This window comes from Betta splendens, chromosome 17, assembly GCF_900634795.4.
Source record: "Betta splendens chromosome 17, fBetSpl5.4, whole genome shotgun sequence".
NCBI lineage: Eukaryota > Metazoa > Chordata > Actinopteri > Anabantiformes > Osphronemidae > Betta > Betta splendens.
This window is the reverse complement of record NC_040897.2, coordinates 3,827,010-3,841,761: the sequence shown is the minus strand read 5'-3', so window position 1 is coordinate 3,841,761 and position 14,752 is coordinate 3,827,010. Positions and strand designations below refer to the sequence as shown.

Sequence of the window (14,752 nt, the reverse complement as noted above, 5' to 3'; positions counted from 1 at the left end):
ATGTGCACGGCTTCTGATACCTGATGGACCTAGTTCAACCTGTTTTTGAATGGTACTTTTTGTCTTCTGGATTGATTTTGATTTTCTGACCAAGGGACAGCTGTCTGTTTAACGCAATTGAACGAAATGGCCTTAGAAGATGTTTGCAATATTGGGGTCACTCCAGGACATCACAAGTGGTTTTGTACTTCACCCTTTGAAGATACAGCTGCATCTCTTTACATGACTCGCTATCACAACTTTGGATTGCAAACAAATTGTCGAGTTCCATTAAATTTTTTCTTACCAGCTTTACCTGACATCGTTTCCTCCAACCACAGACTTTCATTGCCTTATTCCCAAGCCATCCGTTCAGGAACAGTTCACATGCCTTTCCCTCTCACCCATGGAACCACAACTCTTGGTTTCATCTTCCAAGGTGGGGTCATTGCAGCTGCAGACACCCGGGCCAGTGCCGGAGGTTTGGTTGCCTGCCCAGCTGTTCATAAGATTACACCTATTCATTCACACCTGGTGGTCACCTCTTCTGGAAGCGGTGCAGACTGCATGTTGTGGGAGCGAATTCTGGCCAGAGAGATCAGACTCTACCAACTGCGACACAGAAGGCGACTGCCAATACATGGTGCAGCTAAGCTCCTATCATTTATGTTGCATCCCTTCAAAGGGACAAATGTGTGTGTGGCTCTTACACTGTGTGGTTGGGATAATGAAGCAGGTAGCATTGAGTGTACAAAGAGGTCAGAATACTCTTCACTTGGCTCCTCAGCTGGTGTCAGTATGGCTAATGCTACTGCAACAGCATGTTCTGCATCCCCTAACAAAGGTCCTAAGCTGATTTATGTGTGTAGTGATGGCGCTCGACTACAAGGGGATCTCTTTTCTGTGGGATCAGGTTCTCCCTATGCTTACGGAATCCTAGATAGAGGACTGAGATGGAACATGAGTAAAGATGAGGCCATTTCCTTGGCAAGAGAGGCTGTATTCAGAGCCACTCACAGGGATGCTTATTCAGGAAACAATGTGGACCTCTTCCACATCACAGACCAGGGATGGCAACAAAGACAAAGAGAGAACCTAAAGGAGGAGTATTATCAAGAAATGGAAAGAAGAAAAATTAAATGACTGAAAATAAGAGGGTTACAGAATATAATGTCTCTGGATAAAGTGATTCATTTATGTGTACAAAATTCTGATTTTAGTCATACTGTGTGGTATGAAGTCAAAGGAAGAGCCTGTGACCTAAAAAATAAAAATTAAATAAAATATTAAGATGATGAATATGACAAATAATAATAATAATAAAAATAGACTACAGACAATATAAAAATGTTCTTTGAAATGTAAACAATGACCAGTGATGTGCAGAACAGTGTGCCAAATGTAGACCATATGCAAATGAGTGTAAAAAGGGCTTGAATGGCACTTACCGGACGTCTTTAGAACATCATCAAGTGTTTTTCAATTTATCCTACCTGAAGTAGAAACCTGAATGTGCTACTCTATTACGCCATGTATTCTAAGATAATGCAGCACCGCGGTAAGGCGGTGCACCGCCGAGGTCATAGGGGGCGCTGTGCGTTTTTTGAATTACTCAATAAACAGTCTTTTCTTCTGCGGCGGGAGTTGCTTCCTGACCTCATTCTAAGATGGCTCTTGCTAGTGTGTTGAAGAGTGATTGTGCGGATTTTTTTGTTAACAATTGTCACCCTTTTGCATTTGCTCCTGAATCCGACCTGGCCGATGTGGGTTTTGATGCGAAGCCTAGAGACAGTCTCAGTTTTTCTATCAAGAACCAGCTGTGTCCATCGAACGAAGATGGCGTCGAGAGGAAAATAGAGTTTCTGCATGGAACCACCACTCTGGCATTTAAAGTAAGTTTACGTGTACTGCAATGTAGCCAGTCGGGGGCTATTTAAAGACCTGTTTAGTCGTCAAGTCAGGATTTGATTACTGAGGTTTCCATCACCACGAATAGATTATGTTGTTTTAAAGCTTTCTTCAATTAGCTAACATGCTAGCGCGACCAGAAAACGCTTCATCATCGTAGATGATGAACTGTTTCTCATATTTAATATTTCTGGCTGCAAAACTAATTTAGTAATTGTTAAGATTATCTCTAGTAGTAGTACATTTTGGACGTTAACACGCATCTTTGCCTTTAAATTATTTCTGCCATCACATAAATACATCAGTTGTTGAATTCATGCTCTGGAATTATATCTTGGCACATAATAATAATGCCATATTTGATAAGTAATGGCCATTGTCACGAGTAAGATTCTGATGGAGAATAATTCTGTCTGAAGGAGAATAATGTAAGTGTAAGAAAAGAAACTGCAAAATATTTCAATTTAGTCGTAATAACGGTTAAAGTGCTTTTCGTTCCATTCCGCTTAAACAATGGTACAAGCTGCCCTGGTAAAATAATGAACGAACGGTCCATTTTGGGTTACAAATTAATTATACCGTAAAATGAATTTTGTTTGTTTATCACAGAAACCCATTGTTCTTTAATAACACTGGGTGACATCTTGCTGTTTACAGTGAACAGTCAGTTTAGTTTTTTACTTTGGCAGTTTGAAGCACAGCATTGAATAGTAAACAATATTCTTGCAGGTTCATATTTTTCAAATCATTTGTTGATATAAAGAAAAGATGAAATTCATTAAACCCTGATTATGGTAGTAGGCGCTGCTCTGATGAAAATCCACCTTTTGAGGTCTATTGTCTTAATTTTAGCACTACTCATTTCCATTAAGTACAAGAATAGGAATTAACTTATTAGTCACTTATTTTTTGACTTAGTCCTGAATGTTCTTCCTCTGCTATTGCCTTCAGTTTCAGCATGGGGTTATTGTTGCGGTGGACTCCCGGGCCACAGCTGGTTCCTACATTGCCTCACAGACGGTGAAGAAGGTTATTGAAATTAACCCCTACCTCCTTGGTACCATGGCTGGTGGAGCTGCGGACTGTAGCTTCTGGGAGCGCCTGCTGGCACGCCAGTGCCGCATTTATGAGCTTCGGAACAAGGAACGCATCTCTGTGGCAGCTGCCTCCAAGCTTCTTGCTAACATGGTATACCAGTACAAGGGCATGGGACTGAGCATGGGAACCATGGTGTGTGGCTGGGACAAAAGAGGCCCAGGTAAATACATCTTGTCTGCCATAATATGTTAATATAGTTGTGCATTTAACCATGTTTATAATCTGAAAACTCGTTAAAGTAACTCACATTCAATGAGCAAGTTTCCCTTGTCTCAATGTCTAATGTGAAATTATATAATGTCTATTCGAAAGATATTAAATTGCTTACAAAATACATAAATTAATAATAAATTGATAGCCGAGGGTTTCTCAATTAATATTCAAATTGATTTTTTTAGAATATTAGTAAAATATTTTCTATTTAAGGATTTTCCTCCTATGTTTTAAAATATTTTTATGTTTTGTCTTTGAGTTTCAACTGTAAGAAAAACCTCTTGCCTCTTCAACCATTGTAAGGTTTGAAAAGCTTAGATTTGTGCTTTGAAAATGCTTGAAAGTAATGTAACATTTTTGAATCATAATTTTCACAGTTCCACAAGTCACGAAAGCAGTATGACTGAGTGTACCACAGTCAATGATTCGGATTCATGCCAGTCCCGCCCCCATACAATAGAATAGTGGCGCATGCATAGCAGCAGCCGGGTACTCTCCCCTGCCTTGCTTTGTTTAGTTCATATGGTTTATGTCTGTGGCTGACATAAGCTCCTTTTGAAATAGAAATTAAGTGCAAACAGACTGTTACAGCCAACGTTCTCTGGTCCCGCAACATACCCTTGGACATATCCAGGATGGATGACCCTAATGAGGCTGCAAAAGAATAAGCTATCGCTTCCCGATATTTTCTTTGCCAATACATATGAACAAGAGATGTGTGTACACTGTGTACTGCTCTGCCCCGAATGTAGACCACACAGACAAACACACAGACACTGTCGTTGTGGACAAAAGCCTCTGGGTTTATACTAACTAAAAATCCTAGAGGACCATGAATATACAACACCTGCTGCAAGAGAGGGATGGCATTCGGGTGTGGTGATAGGGTACTATACAGTAGTAGAAGATCCTCATTGTGACAAGGCATAAATATAAAAACCCAACATCATCACTCAATGATTTGAAACCTGTGGCAAAAACTCAAATTACCGTAATTTCCTGAATATAAGTTACCATGTATTTAACACACTTTGAACCCTGCGAATCTTACCTGGAGCAATAACACCGTAATGCTAGTCAAGAAGGCCCAGCAGACTCTTCAACAAACATTAGGGAGGTGCTTACTCCTTGCTACTCCTAGCTTGTGTATTGGTTAAATGCAGAGAAAACTATTTGACCAAGGGGATTAATAAAGTCTGACTTATCTTATACTGAAAAATCAAAATTTATAATTCTCCTACACAATGTGAGTGGGAAAAAAATTGAATCTTTTGTAGTTTGGTTGTTTTATTGTAGTATTTCAAATGTTTCTAATTGTTGTTTGCAATTTTCTTCCACATAGGAAGATAAAATGGCAAACAGATGATTTGGCTTCATAGAGATGTCAGTTTTTGTTAGCCTGTCGGTCTACTTTAGCGACTTGTGCTAACATTTCAATCAAAGCCAGAGATGGTAAGTCAAAAAAAGGTTAGCAGTTGCTGTTCCTGCTAATTTCATTCATCCTTTTTGTCTGGATCAGAAATGAAATATATTGTTTATTGGGTAAAGCCCTTTAGAAAGGGCTGAGAGCTTTTTGCTTAATGGAGACTGATGAGAGCTGAAGCAATGAACATTTTAATTTATATAGTATCATACCAAAACCTGTAGAGCTTTTGTCGAGTGATCTACTTCATTTATTTATGGTTATGGACAACCAGACCTATTGATTTGAGCTCTTTCTATCATATATTGACATCTGCTTGAGCAAGAGTGTGTGCACGAGTGACTGAGAAACAGCGTGAAATGTGAGGAGTACAGATAAAGTGTTATAACTCGTGGACAATAAAGATCATTTATTTAGTTTCCTGGTTTTGTAACATGGACACAGATTCTAGATTTACCCACTAGGTGATGCTGCAACCTCTCTTATGCTCAGTCTGTGTTTGTACTGTAAGCTGTGGTTTTTTGGATGCCATGCAGAGCAAGGCCATACATCACAGAAGGAGTGCTTAAAGAGTCTACCACTGTGACACAGTAATAGGAAATCAATGAAGCTGGGACTGCGAGCCAGTGAGAGCATGGCAGAATGATGGACGTTGGGTCTCACCCCTGGACAATTGGGTCACTTGCATAATGTCTGTACACAGTCTGGCATCAACGCCAGGTTTGTCACGAAAGTGGAGAAGTCTGTTTAAACAACAGTGGCCAACAAATGTAAATGACGTATCTTAAATCCCAGGCAATCAATTGTAAAGTAATGACACGTGTATAAGTTAATCACGGTAGCTTTGACGTAGGCCTGACAATACTAGTGATTGAATGCAGAGGTAAATGTCATGCAAATGAAATCGATTGCAAAGGTGGGAAGCTCATTAACTGACTACAGAAAAGTCAACTTACTAATTGTCCTGATGTAGTCAAGCCACATGCCAGAGAAAACAAACAAAAATGTTGAGCAGCTTGACAAATATGCCTTGGTGTTTTGACATATGTGGCAAGCAACACATTTTTAGTGCTTTTTTGAAGGTGTGAAGAGTAAATTAGTTGACTGAGAAAAGACTTTCTGTGCTGCTGCCTATGATGAACATCTGATACATCATGACTATTGATCTGGTACCTGGGCTAGGAGGACTCGTATTTGGTTAGTTTCACTGTCACTGCTATGAAACTGATCCAGTGGTTCCCCCACTTGCCCAGTTAATGTTAGTTTTACTCTCCTAAACCCACTGAATTTTACTAAAGGGAGGTTGATGGACAGATGCTGGCCTGCTGAATGCACCAACCTCCTCCTAAACACCGCCATTCCAGCAGCTGCCTATACTGCCTTTTTAAAACATCCCTCTTTCTATACACCTGTCTCTTGATTACAGCAATGACAGCCAGCTGAGGCTCCTTCCACACCAGTGTTCCTCAATCTAGGCAGTGTGCCTTCTGCTTTAAAAATGGTTCCTTATGTATTTCAACTTTTTTCTCCCCTAAAAGCACCATTTGTCTCCTGCATTTCTTGCATCACTGTTTAATGTGCAGAAACTGTTTAGTGAAAAAGCATTGCTGTACAAAAAAAACCCAGGAATAGATGTGGGTATCTTATAGTGCTGTTCTGTTTCTATACTTGGACCTCCAAGAGTCTTCATCCACCTCCGATAACTAGGCTACTTAACACAAGAGGCAGCCTTTCCAGCTCTGACGCCGCCTATTATGTTTTCAACTAGTCCCTTACAGTTTTTAAGAGGGACAGGCATAATTCAGAATGGCAAATTACCCTCATGCATAGGCAGACACAGGGTGATTATAATGGCACGCTAATGACAAACTGAGGAAATTGCAATTTATCAGTTGAAAGCAATGCTAACCTGCTTTTTAGTTCATAAAGTGGCCCTCTATTCCTAATAGACTGTCACTAGTTTAGGTGAGGCTCTGCAAGTGAGGATATGCAATCTGAGGGCATTTTGAAGTGTGCTCTAATGTGGGAGATTAGTGCTAGTGGATATTAGAAAATTTTCTATGCCTGTGTTTCACTGTGCAGTGTAATTTTCACAGTTTTGCTTTGTAAAGAGCTATGAAAAACATGCCTTTTCTTTATCATCTGCAGGCTGGGAGTGGGCGAGTGCACAGGCTGGAGCCACACGTCACTGTGGCCTAACAAATGTGTCATAGTACAGAACAAAATGTTTTTTTTGTGTCCCTCACGAGCAACATGGATTCCATGTTTTCCTCATAATTTAAGTACTTGAAGGTGAAGTATGCGTCTGCAGGAGTTTGTGTGGAAGGAGATGAATATACAGTGCTGATGTCCTTATGAACACACATGACCAAACTGTTTGTCGTCCCCTCTCTTAAGCGGCAAGGTACCTGTACCTGTACTGCTTGGGTTGTGGGTCGATAGTTAATTTTTGGTGTGTGTGCTGAGATCAATAAGGCCCTGACAAGGGCCCCTGGGCACACCCAGGCCTGCCTCGTCAGCAGGTCCTGCGACGGACTTTGTTTTACTTGAAGAGGATGCAGCTGTTCATATCTGCCAGCCTTGGAGAGGTTGCAGCTGTTCATATTCTCTCTCGAGGATGTGGTGTGGGTGTGCCCTTACATCTTAGTGTTTTTATTTATGAGCAAGGTAGTGGTGTTGGATGTTGGATGTACACCTTATTTTTCATTACAGCTTCATCAATTAATCAATGTTACAAAAATCGATAATGAAATTTGTTGTTAAGGACTGCCGTTATCGATTAGTTGGGCTGCCTATATTATGGAGCATTGTGATTGCAAGATGATACAACTGCTTGTGAAATGGTGGAAAGCACAAATCTACCTTCAGTAGTAGGTTTACTTCCCCAATCCCCAAGGAAGGGGAGGACTTTATATTAAACACAACAAAGAAGACTATAACCTACAATTTAGAAAAAAAACCACTGGTGAAACAGCCTAGTAACGATAGCTGTATGTGATCGTGAAGGTGATGGTGTTTATTTACAGTGGGTACAGAAAGTATTCAGACCCCCTTAAATCTTTCACTGTTAAAGGGCAGCCATTTGCTAAAATCAAAATTCCTCAATGTACACACAGCACCTCGTATTGACAGAAAAACACAGAATTGTTGACATTGACACAGACTGAAGTGTGTGTGTGTGTGTGTGTGGGGGGGTTGGTTTTCAGTTAGGATTTCACTTACTATTTCATCCAGCCTGTTAGTTTGCTGCATCCAACTGGAAAAACCTCATTGCTTGTTTTGTGTTCTCTTATATATTAAAGGTTTATTTTAAAAATTGTTTTTCATTTTTAAAAGCACACTTTTACACAGATACCCTGAATTGATGATTCTATTGAGTTATAATAAAACAAAAATTAATTGTGTGTTGCAGCCATAATTTCATTTTGTGTTTAAGCCATGAGATGGGTGGTTACTTTCATGCCTCCTTGCCCTTTACCCTTAACCATACATGTGTCCTTGCTTCTCAGGGCTGTACTACGTGGACTCCGAGGGGAACAGGGTGTGTGGTGATCTCTTTGCGGTCGGCTCTGGCTCCATGTACGCCTATGGTGTGATGGACAGCGGACTTCGACATGACCTGACCGTGGACGAAGCCTGCGAGCTGGGCCGCCGTGCCATTTACCAGGCCACATACCGAGACGCCTACAGCGGTGGGCAGGTCAACCTGTACCATGTTCACAGCAACGGCTGGACCAGGGTGTCCCAAGATGACGTACTCTTGCTGCACCAGCAGTACAAGGATCAGGCATAGATATAAATGGGGTTTATTGTAGTATGTGATGTTTGAGATGTTCTGAAATGTCAGTAGGGCTGACACATCAATAAACAGACTCGGCTACACATTGATTTATCTTGTATCGCTTCTGTAACCTACTTAGACTTGTTGCTAGCTTAATGCTTTATATAGTTCATTTTTAAAATGAGCTCCACACGCCTGCACAGAGTATTTAAGGGTCTTCGGAAGAGGGCGAGATGACTCAAACATGCTCTAATACAGTGTGGGAGAAGTGGAGTGCCTGCCCTACATACATTTTATTTAAATCTCACCCTGGAAACCACATCTTTCTTAATAAAACCTGTTAAGTACTCGCATTAACTCATCCTTCTTTATTGTCCTTCTTTGTTCATTCTTTATTTCAGTCTTCTGCTCCACAAGCTGTCTGAATTGGGATGTACATCCGGTCTGTTGTCTGCTGTATTTGTGCCGCAGTTGTTAGCACCAAGTAGCACTGTCTAAACAAGACTATTTTATTGCACACTGCCAGCCTCAATAATTATGCCTGAGTTGTAACCGTGTTTTCCTCTCCTTGATAATGTTTATTTCTTCCACATTGCACAAACACGTCTTTGGAAGAAGGAAATTTATTCCTTAATTCCTCCCTGACACACTTAGCTTCTCACGGTGCAGCGCTGTGTGCCACTGTGCCATGGTGTTTTATAATGTAACGGCCCGAGCTGGCAGTGTGTGCCCTCCAGTGGGTTTTATGGCTGGGCATAAACACTAATAAAGGGCACGGGGTAGACATGTGAAGCCAGCGCACTTTCAAACTGTGGTTAAAAACTAGTTTCACGGGTGATAAGTTACAAGATGGATTAGAAAAGGGATATCAATGAATGGAAATGAGAAGTTTTGTCTGAGATGGTGCCCCTGGTAAATGGAGTGACTGTGTATAGGAGCAGGTGACCATGACTGTGTGCCCATTGAGATCTGCTAATTATAAAATGCTAGGTGGGGTGGGGGGGGTTCACGAAAACTCTCCTCCAACCTCTGGTTTCAGGATGTAAACATTGCCCTGTCCTCCCCATCTCCAAAAGGCTGCAACACCATTAACTTACCAACATGCTGCTGCCGTTTAAGTTCAACCTTTTAGAGCTTTTGATTCACGTGTAGTAGGCTGAGTGTATAAAGAGAAGACTTGACCAGACAGCTCAAAACAAAATGCCTTGATTACACCGCATATTGCTGGGGACCACGCTACAATCTAAAGGTGGGGAGTAAGGGCAATAAGCCAAATAACAGCTTTGTTAAGCTAGTGTTTTTCAAATGCATGATTGCACTACAAATAAACACGACACATTTGTAGACACAGATGGCGTCTAACTAGTTAATGTTTGTGCGCTAGTGAGCAAAGGTGTTGAGGAATTGCAACTTTTGCTTCTAGATGTGTTCAGAAAAGACAGTTTGTACTAAGCTGAAACATGCACTTAGCTCATATTTGGGTTGCCATGTTTTGTTTGCAGGTCAAGGCTTGTAAATGTTTATTTACTGGTCTCCTTCTGGTATTCTGATCTATCCACTCATCCAAAGATGGACCAATGTCCAGCTGTGGCTGTTACCCTGGTTAGTCTGTGTGCGTGACCTTGGCCGTGGGCAGCGCACCGTTTGTAGATGCTTGAATGTGTCTGGCGTTGAGATTGTGGGTTGTCAACAGGTATTTTTAGAATAGCACGTATTGTCAGTAGTAGCTTTCAGAATATTTTCACAAAGCTTTTGCACTCAGGGCGAGGTGCTGGCACCCCAAGAAGGCATTACAAAATAAAGAAGATTGCTTTCCTTTTTCTCCTAAATTGGGTGGAATGCTATGAAAACTACCAACTGGTGAAACTAAAAGGTGCCAGCACATTGATTTTCACACTAGAAAATAACCCTTATGTCCACATCATACCATCTGCCTGATGGTCACGTGTGACTTGGCTCCCAGACACCAGATGATATCTGATTGTAATCCTACAAGGTTCACATACACTATATAAGAATTTTAAATAAATCTTCAAAAGGTAAGGCAGACACTTTACAGGTTTTTGTTTTTGATGACTGATGATCCAACAGCCACAGTTTATTCCTGTTTGCTTGATGGACAAAAACAAATGAGCAGTATGTTTGATTTGTGTGATGAATCCTGGCTGGCTGCCTCTTGTCCACCTGAAGTCTCTCCAGGTGTCATATTATCAGTAAACCCAAGTCTATACACGTGTGCCAGCTCTGACAAACTCACGGTAATTGCGTTTGTTCTCCATGTGCATCCTTTTCCTCACTGGTTCAGGAGGCAGCCACTGTGTTGCCATGTCTAGGTGTAGATTTTCTGTTCTTTGTGATGACAGCCACACTCTTGTCATTACCTCAGTGTTGCTGCACTCCAGACAGCTTTTCTCTTTCCAGGACTCTTCTCTACCACCGATGCTTTTGGCAATCGCTAAAGTTAGTGTCACGAATGAATACAAGCTCACAGAGTAAGCAGTGCATTGAGAGATCCTGTCCAGGCTCAGCCAGTACTTTTCTCTCTCTCCACTACTTACGGCGATGCTTCTGCCAACATTGCTTTTGCTGATGATGATCATAAGGATGATGTTATGGTGAGGATGATGATCTCTCCTGTTATTATTGTGGACTGTGGCTCAAGGGGCTTGAGGTGGTTGGCTGTTTACCCCTTGTCATGACACCTGACTGTAAAAATGGGGCCTGTCTGTTTGTTTTATTGTCAACAGTGCCAGACTTTGCCTTCCAGGGTCAGGGAGATGACAACTAAACACATGGTGGTATGAGTGAAGGTGGCTGCCGTGGTCACTCCACTGACTCCTACTGTATGTGGTTCCTAGCTTTTTTTTATTCTCAATACCTACGTTCAACATGTAGTGTTCCTGTTATTTCACAGTATCAGTGCAAAATGTTTTTCTTTTCACTGACATTTCACAGTGGCTGAAAATGTATACTTTGCTTCTCTAGCCTTCCTTGTTGAAATTGTGTCCTCATCAATGAGACTTGCCTCATTAGCTGTGTCAAATGCAGACTCCCTATCACTTTAATTCTAATACAGGACTACAGTGCGTCTTGTTTTTGGCAGTATCACTTAAAGCTGCAGGCTTTTTGATAGAAGAGCTGACCCCAGCTGCAAACCCACCTCACGAGCAACAACGCTGCCAGACACAGAGGAACGCAGCCCTTTTCCTTTCATTACTCCCTCCACTTCACCTTCATCCATCCATTTTACTATTATACATTTTGACTGGAGTCCCCTGTGGTGCTAGTGTTGCCCCCTGGACAATACTAACAGGGAAATAGAGGTATTGATTCTCCACCCCAGACATCGTTATTCAGGCTGTTCGCTCAGTGTCCTGACTCTTCACTGACTTTCAATTTTTGTAATTCAGTTGCTGTCCCAGGGATAGAAGGTAATGACAGATGATGCCCATCCAAACAGACGATCATCCACTGATAGATGGTTGGCCGGGCTGACGTGAAGAAGCTGGGAGTGGCTCAGAAGTGACTGACACATAGCTTTGGCATAAGTATTAGTTGTGAGAGAAATAATTTGTTACTTTCTCTTCTGTAGCAGAGGAGAATGCCAGAAATGAGTAATGATCTCCTGGAAGTTCAGCTTCTGCGATTGGAAAGAAAGAGTGTTGTGGAAACGAGAGAATTCGTAGTGTTATCAAAAGAAGCTAATGGACTAAAGTGTGGAAGTGGTTGTTTAATTACACATCACGACCCTGCTGTGAACAACATTTTATGCTCTCGCTGAACAGTATTATATACAGTTGTGATAATATCTGATGAAGATCAGTCTGTTTAATCACTTCCTGCTTCCTTTTTCGCTGACAGTTTGAGTGCTAGGTTGAGTGTCTATAAAGACAAATTGTGTTTTGTCAGTTGGAAAGGTAAAATTGAAAATGAAATGTTCTCGTGTGGGAGGCGGGACTAACTATCAAAATTGTTTTGTTGCTTATGTATGAATCAGATATTAAGCTGCCTTGTTAAAACACTATGAAAGCTAGTGCTTGTGAAGCTACAACTTCACAAGCCAGCCTCTACACTAACCAGCTGGGTCCATCAACCAGCTGTGTCTGCATCAGGACACTAATAGATTGCCTTCATTCTTCATACCAGCAACAAGCAAAATGCAATGTAGTCTGAGCAGAAAGTAGCTTAGATGATGTTTGTTTGATATAATAATCAACACCTCATATGGTTGTGTACATGTGTGATATCACATGCTGCTTTAAATCACTGTCCAGGGCGTACAATGAACTTATTGTAGTATCCAATATTGTTGAAATAGAATCACTACAATATTATTACTATGAAACGTACATAACAAATTATGTATAACAAATTCAAATAAAAATCTAGAAATGTATGTACTGTACATGCAATAATTATAACAAGCAGTTATTGAGCATTTTTTGTCAGAACTGGCACAAATTTATAGGCTTGGGTTTACTGAGGTTTGGGTTTACTAAGCTAATAACCAAATAATGATGAACAAAAAAGTGACCAACCTCCCTGAAACCGGTTTCTTCCAATAAAAGGAGTTTTCCCTCTGTTGCCTTGTGCTTGTTCAAGTGGGATTTGATGAGTTCTCTGTATAATCCGATAGTTATGGTTAGTTGTATTTTGAAATTCCTTAAACTCTCGATGACATTTTATGTGAATTGGCAGTTTTTAAAGAAACTTTTTAAATAGGCTAATTCTATGACCTATGGGAGAAAAGCGGCGTCCAGTGTCCTGGACATCACAACCATAATAATTGGCATAATAAATAATCTGTAAGTGGATGTAGGGATGCTGGCGGAAAAATAATAGGTTTGATGTTTGAATCATTAAGATAAGATTTTATTTGTCATTACAACAATGTACAATGGAATTAAGATGCCTAACATCCTATTCAACATACATTAATGGATTAATTGACAGCTTGGGAAAGAAGTCTACTTGGCTACATTGTATAACCTACGGAAAAATAGTAGGAATATGAGAGAGGAGAGTTTTTAGCTAAAGTTAGGGGTTGAATTCTCAGAGTTAGGAACATCCAGAATGGAAAGAATAACAAAAGCAGCCAAATAATGATTAGTTAGTTAGTTTAGAGCACTAAGTAACTAAGCACTGAGTAAAGTCCCCAAATGCATGTAGGAAATTACCATTTTCAGCCACAACACACATTACTTCAGTTTTCCCTGTTTTCTGGACATAGACCATCAATGTTAAATGTTGTTGCAAATTTTTGCTGATAAAATGTAAAATATTTATAACACAACTTGCTTTTGAGCAGTGAAGAATTGGTTTACTTAACTGAATTAACTGCATGAATTTTCTGCGATTAATCACAATTAACGCAATAATATCAGAACCATTCAGTAACAATTTCAAAAGTATTGCGCATTTTTAATATAAAACTACTAGAGCAACGTTCGGTGCATGTTGTAATGGAATAAACGTGCATTGTTGACGTTAACAAAATCTTGCGTTAACGTGCCCATCACTATTTAAAAATAAACTAAACACTACTAATACCTTAAATTCAGCTGCTATTACTGATAATTACAACACGATATCATCCTCCTAAAATCCCAGCTTGAGCAGTGATTTGGCCCCTATATGAGCCTAACACACCAAAACGTCCAGCCTGCACAAATGTCTCACGAAGCTGCTCGACTGGTAATGTGACGTAACAAAACCTCATGTTTGTTCTGTAATCTTGAACGTGATCGAGACGCTACTCAGCGAAACAGCTACAAAAGATGCTGAGTTGAGCTAGACCTTTCTAACCCCACCTCATCCATTCACCATGCTGCCATTCTGAGAGAGGCCCAGCAGCCTCAACCTTTAATCAACCTTTGATATCAACCTTTTTTTACTAAGCATTTATGTTAAATTAACTGATTAATTGATTTTGAAAGATGAAAAACGTTGAAATTGCAACAAAACTTGTTAAAAAATGGCTGTGTACCAAACTGTGAGTAAGCAGACTTAGACCTAGAGACTAGTTGCAGAACAGGCAATATTTATTGCTGGAGCTCAGAGGTGAAACGGCATCTATGGAAGCTCAGATCAGGAGCTAAAGAGTCCAAAGAGGAGAGGAGCTGCCAGGAGTCTGAGGCAGGTGTCTGAGCCGATGGAGAGGTGGAGGAGGCAGAGATGTCGTCAGGGGGTTAATCCGTTAGTGGCTGCAGGTGGATCTAAACGAGGAATGAGATGGAATTAGTAATTGAGAAATCACCAAATTAAAGCCTATAGTGTATTTACTGACTGGTCAGGTAACACGACGATGTGGATGCTCTGGTGTCCATGTGCCGCCTGATTGATGAGCCGTG

The 14,752-nt window shown here is 40.7% G+C and overlaps 2 protein-coding genes across 2 annotated transcripts; both read left to right on the top strand.

Annotated features, from left to right (window-relative positions):
* psmb11a (proteasome 20S subunit beta 11a) lies at window positions 1–1,427 on the top strand. Its single transcript, XM_055503832.1, has one exon. The coding sequence runs from the start codon at window positions 127–129 to the stop codon at window positions 1,120–1,122; it is 996 nt and encodes a 331-aa protein (XP_055359807.1). The 5' UTR covers window positions 1–126; the 3' UTR covers window positions 1,123–1,427.
* A 173-nt stretch (window positions 1,428–1,600) lies between these two features.
* On the top strand, window positions 1,601–8,759 carry psmb5 (proteasome 20S subunit beta 5). Its single transcript, XM_029132097.3, has 3 exons — window positions 1,601–1,871; window positions 2,839–3,145; window positions 8,131–8,759. The coding sequence occupies exons 1-3, from the start codon at window positions 1,647–1,649 to the stop codon at window positions 8,412–8,414; spliced, it is 816 nt and encodes a 271-aa protein (XP_028987930.1). The 5' UTR covers window positions 1,601–1,646; the 3' UTR covers window positions 8,415–8,759.
* The last annotated feature ends 5,993 nt before the right edge of the window (window positions 8,760–14,752 follow it).

What these genes read in the sequence shown, in the direction of transcription:
- psmb11a (XM_055503832.1), top strand. Translation starts at nt 127, where the DNA reads ATGGCCTTAGAAGATGTTTGCAATATTGGGGTCACTCCAGGACATCAC.
- psmb5 (XM_029132097.3), top strand. Translation starts at nt 1,647, where the DNA reads ATGGCTCTTGCTAGTGTGTTGAAGAGTGATTGTGCGGATTTTTTTGTT. An exon ending in CCACCACTCTGGCATTTAAA is followed by an intron (nt 1,872 to 2,838) that starts GTAAGTTTACGT and finishes TATTGCCTTCAG; the next exon opens with TTTCAGCATGGGGTTATTGT. An exon ending in CTGGGACAAAAGAGGCCCAG is followed by an intron (nt 3,146 to 8,130) that starts GTAAATACATCT and finishes CTTGCTTCTCAG; the next exon opens with GGCTGTACTACGTGGACTCC.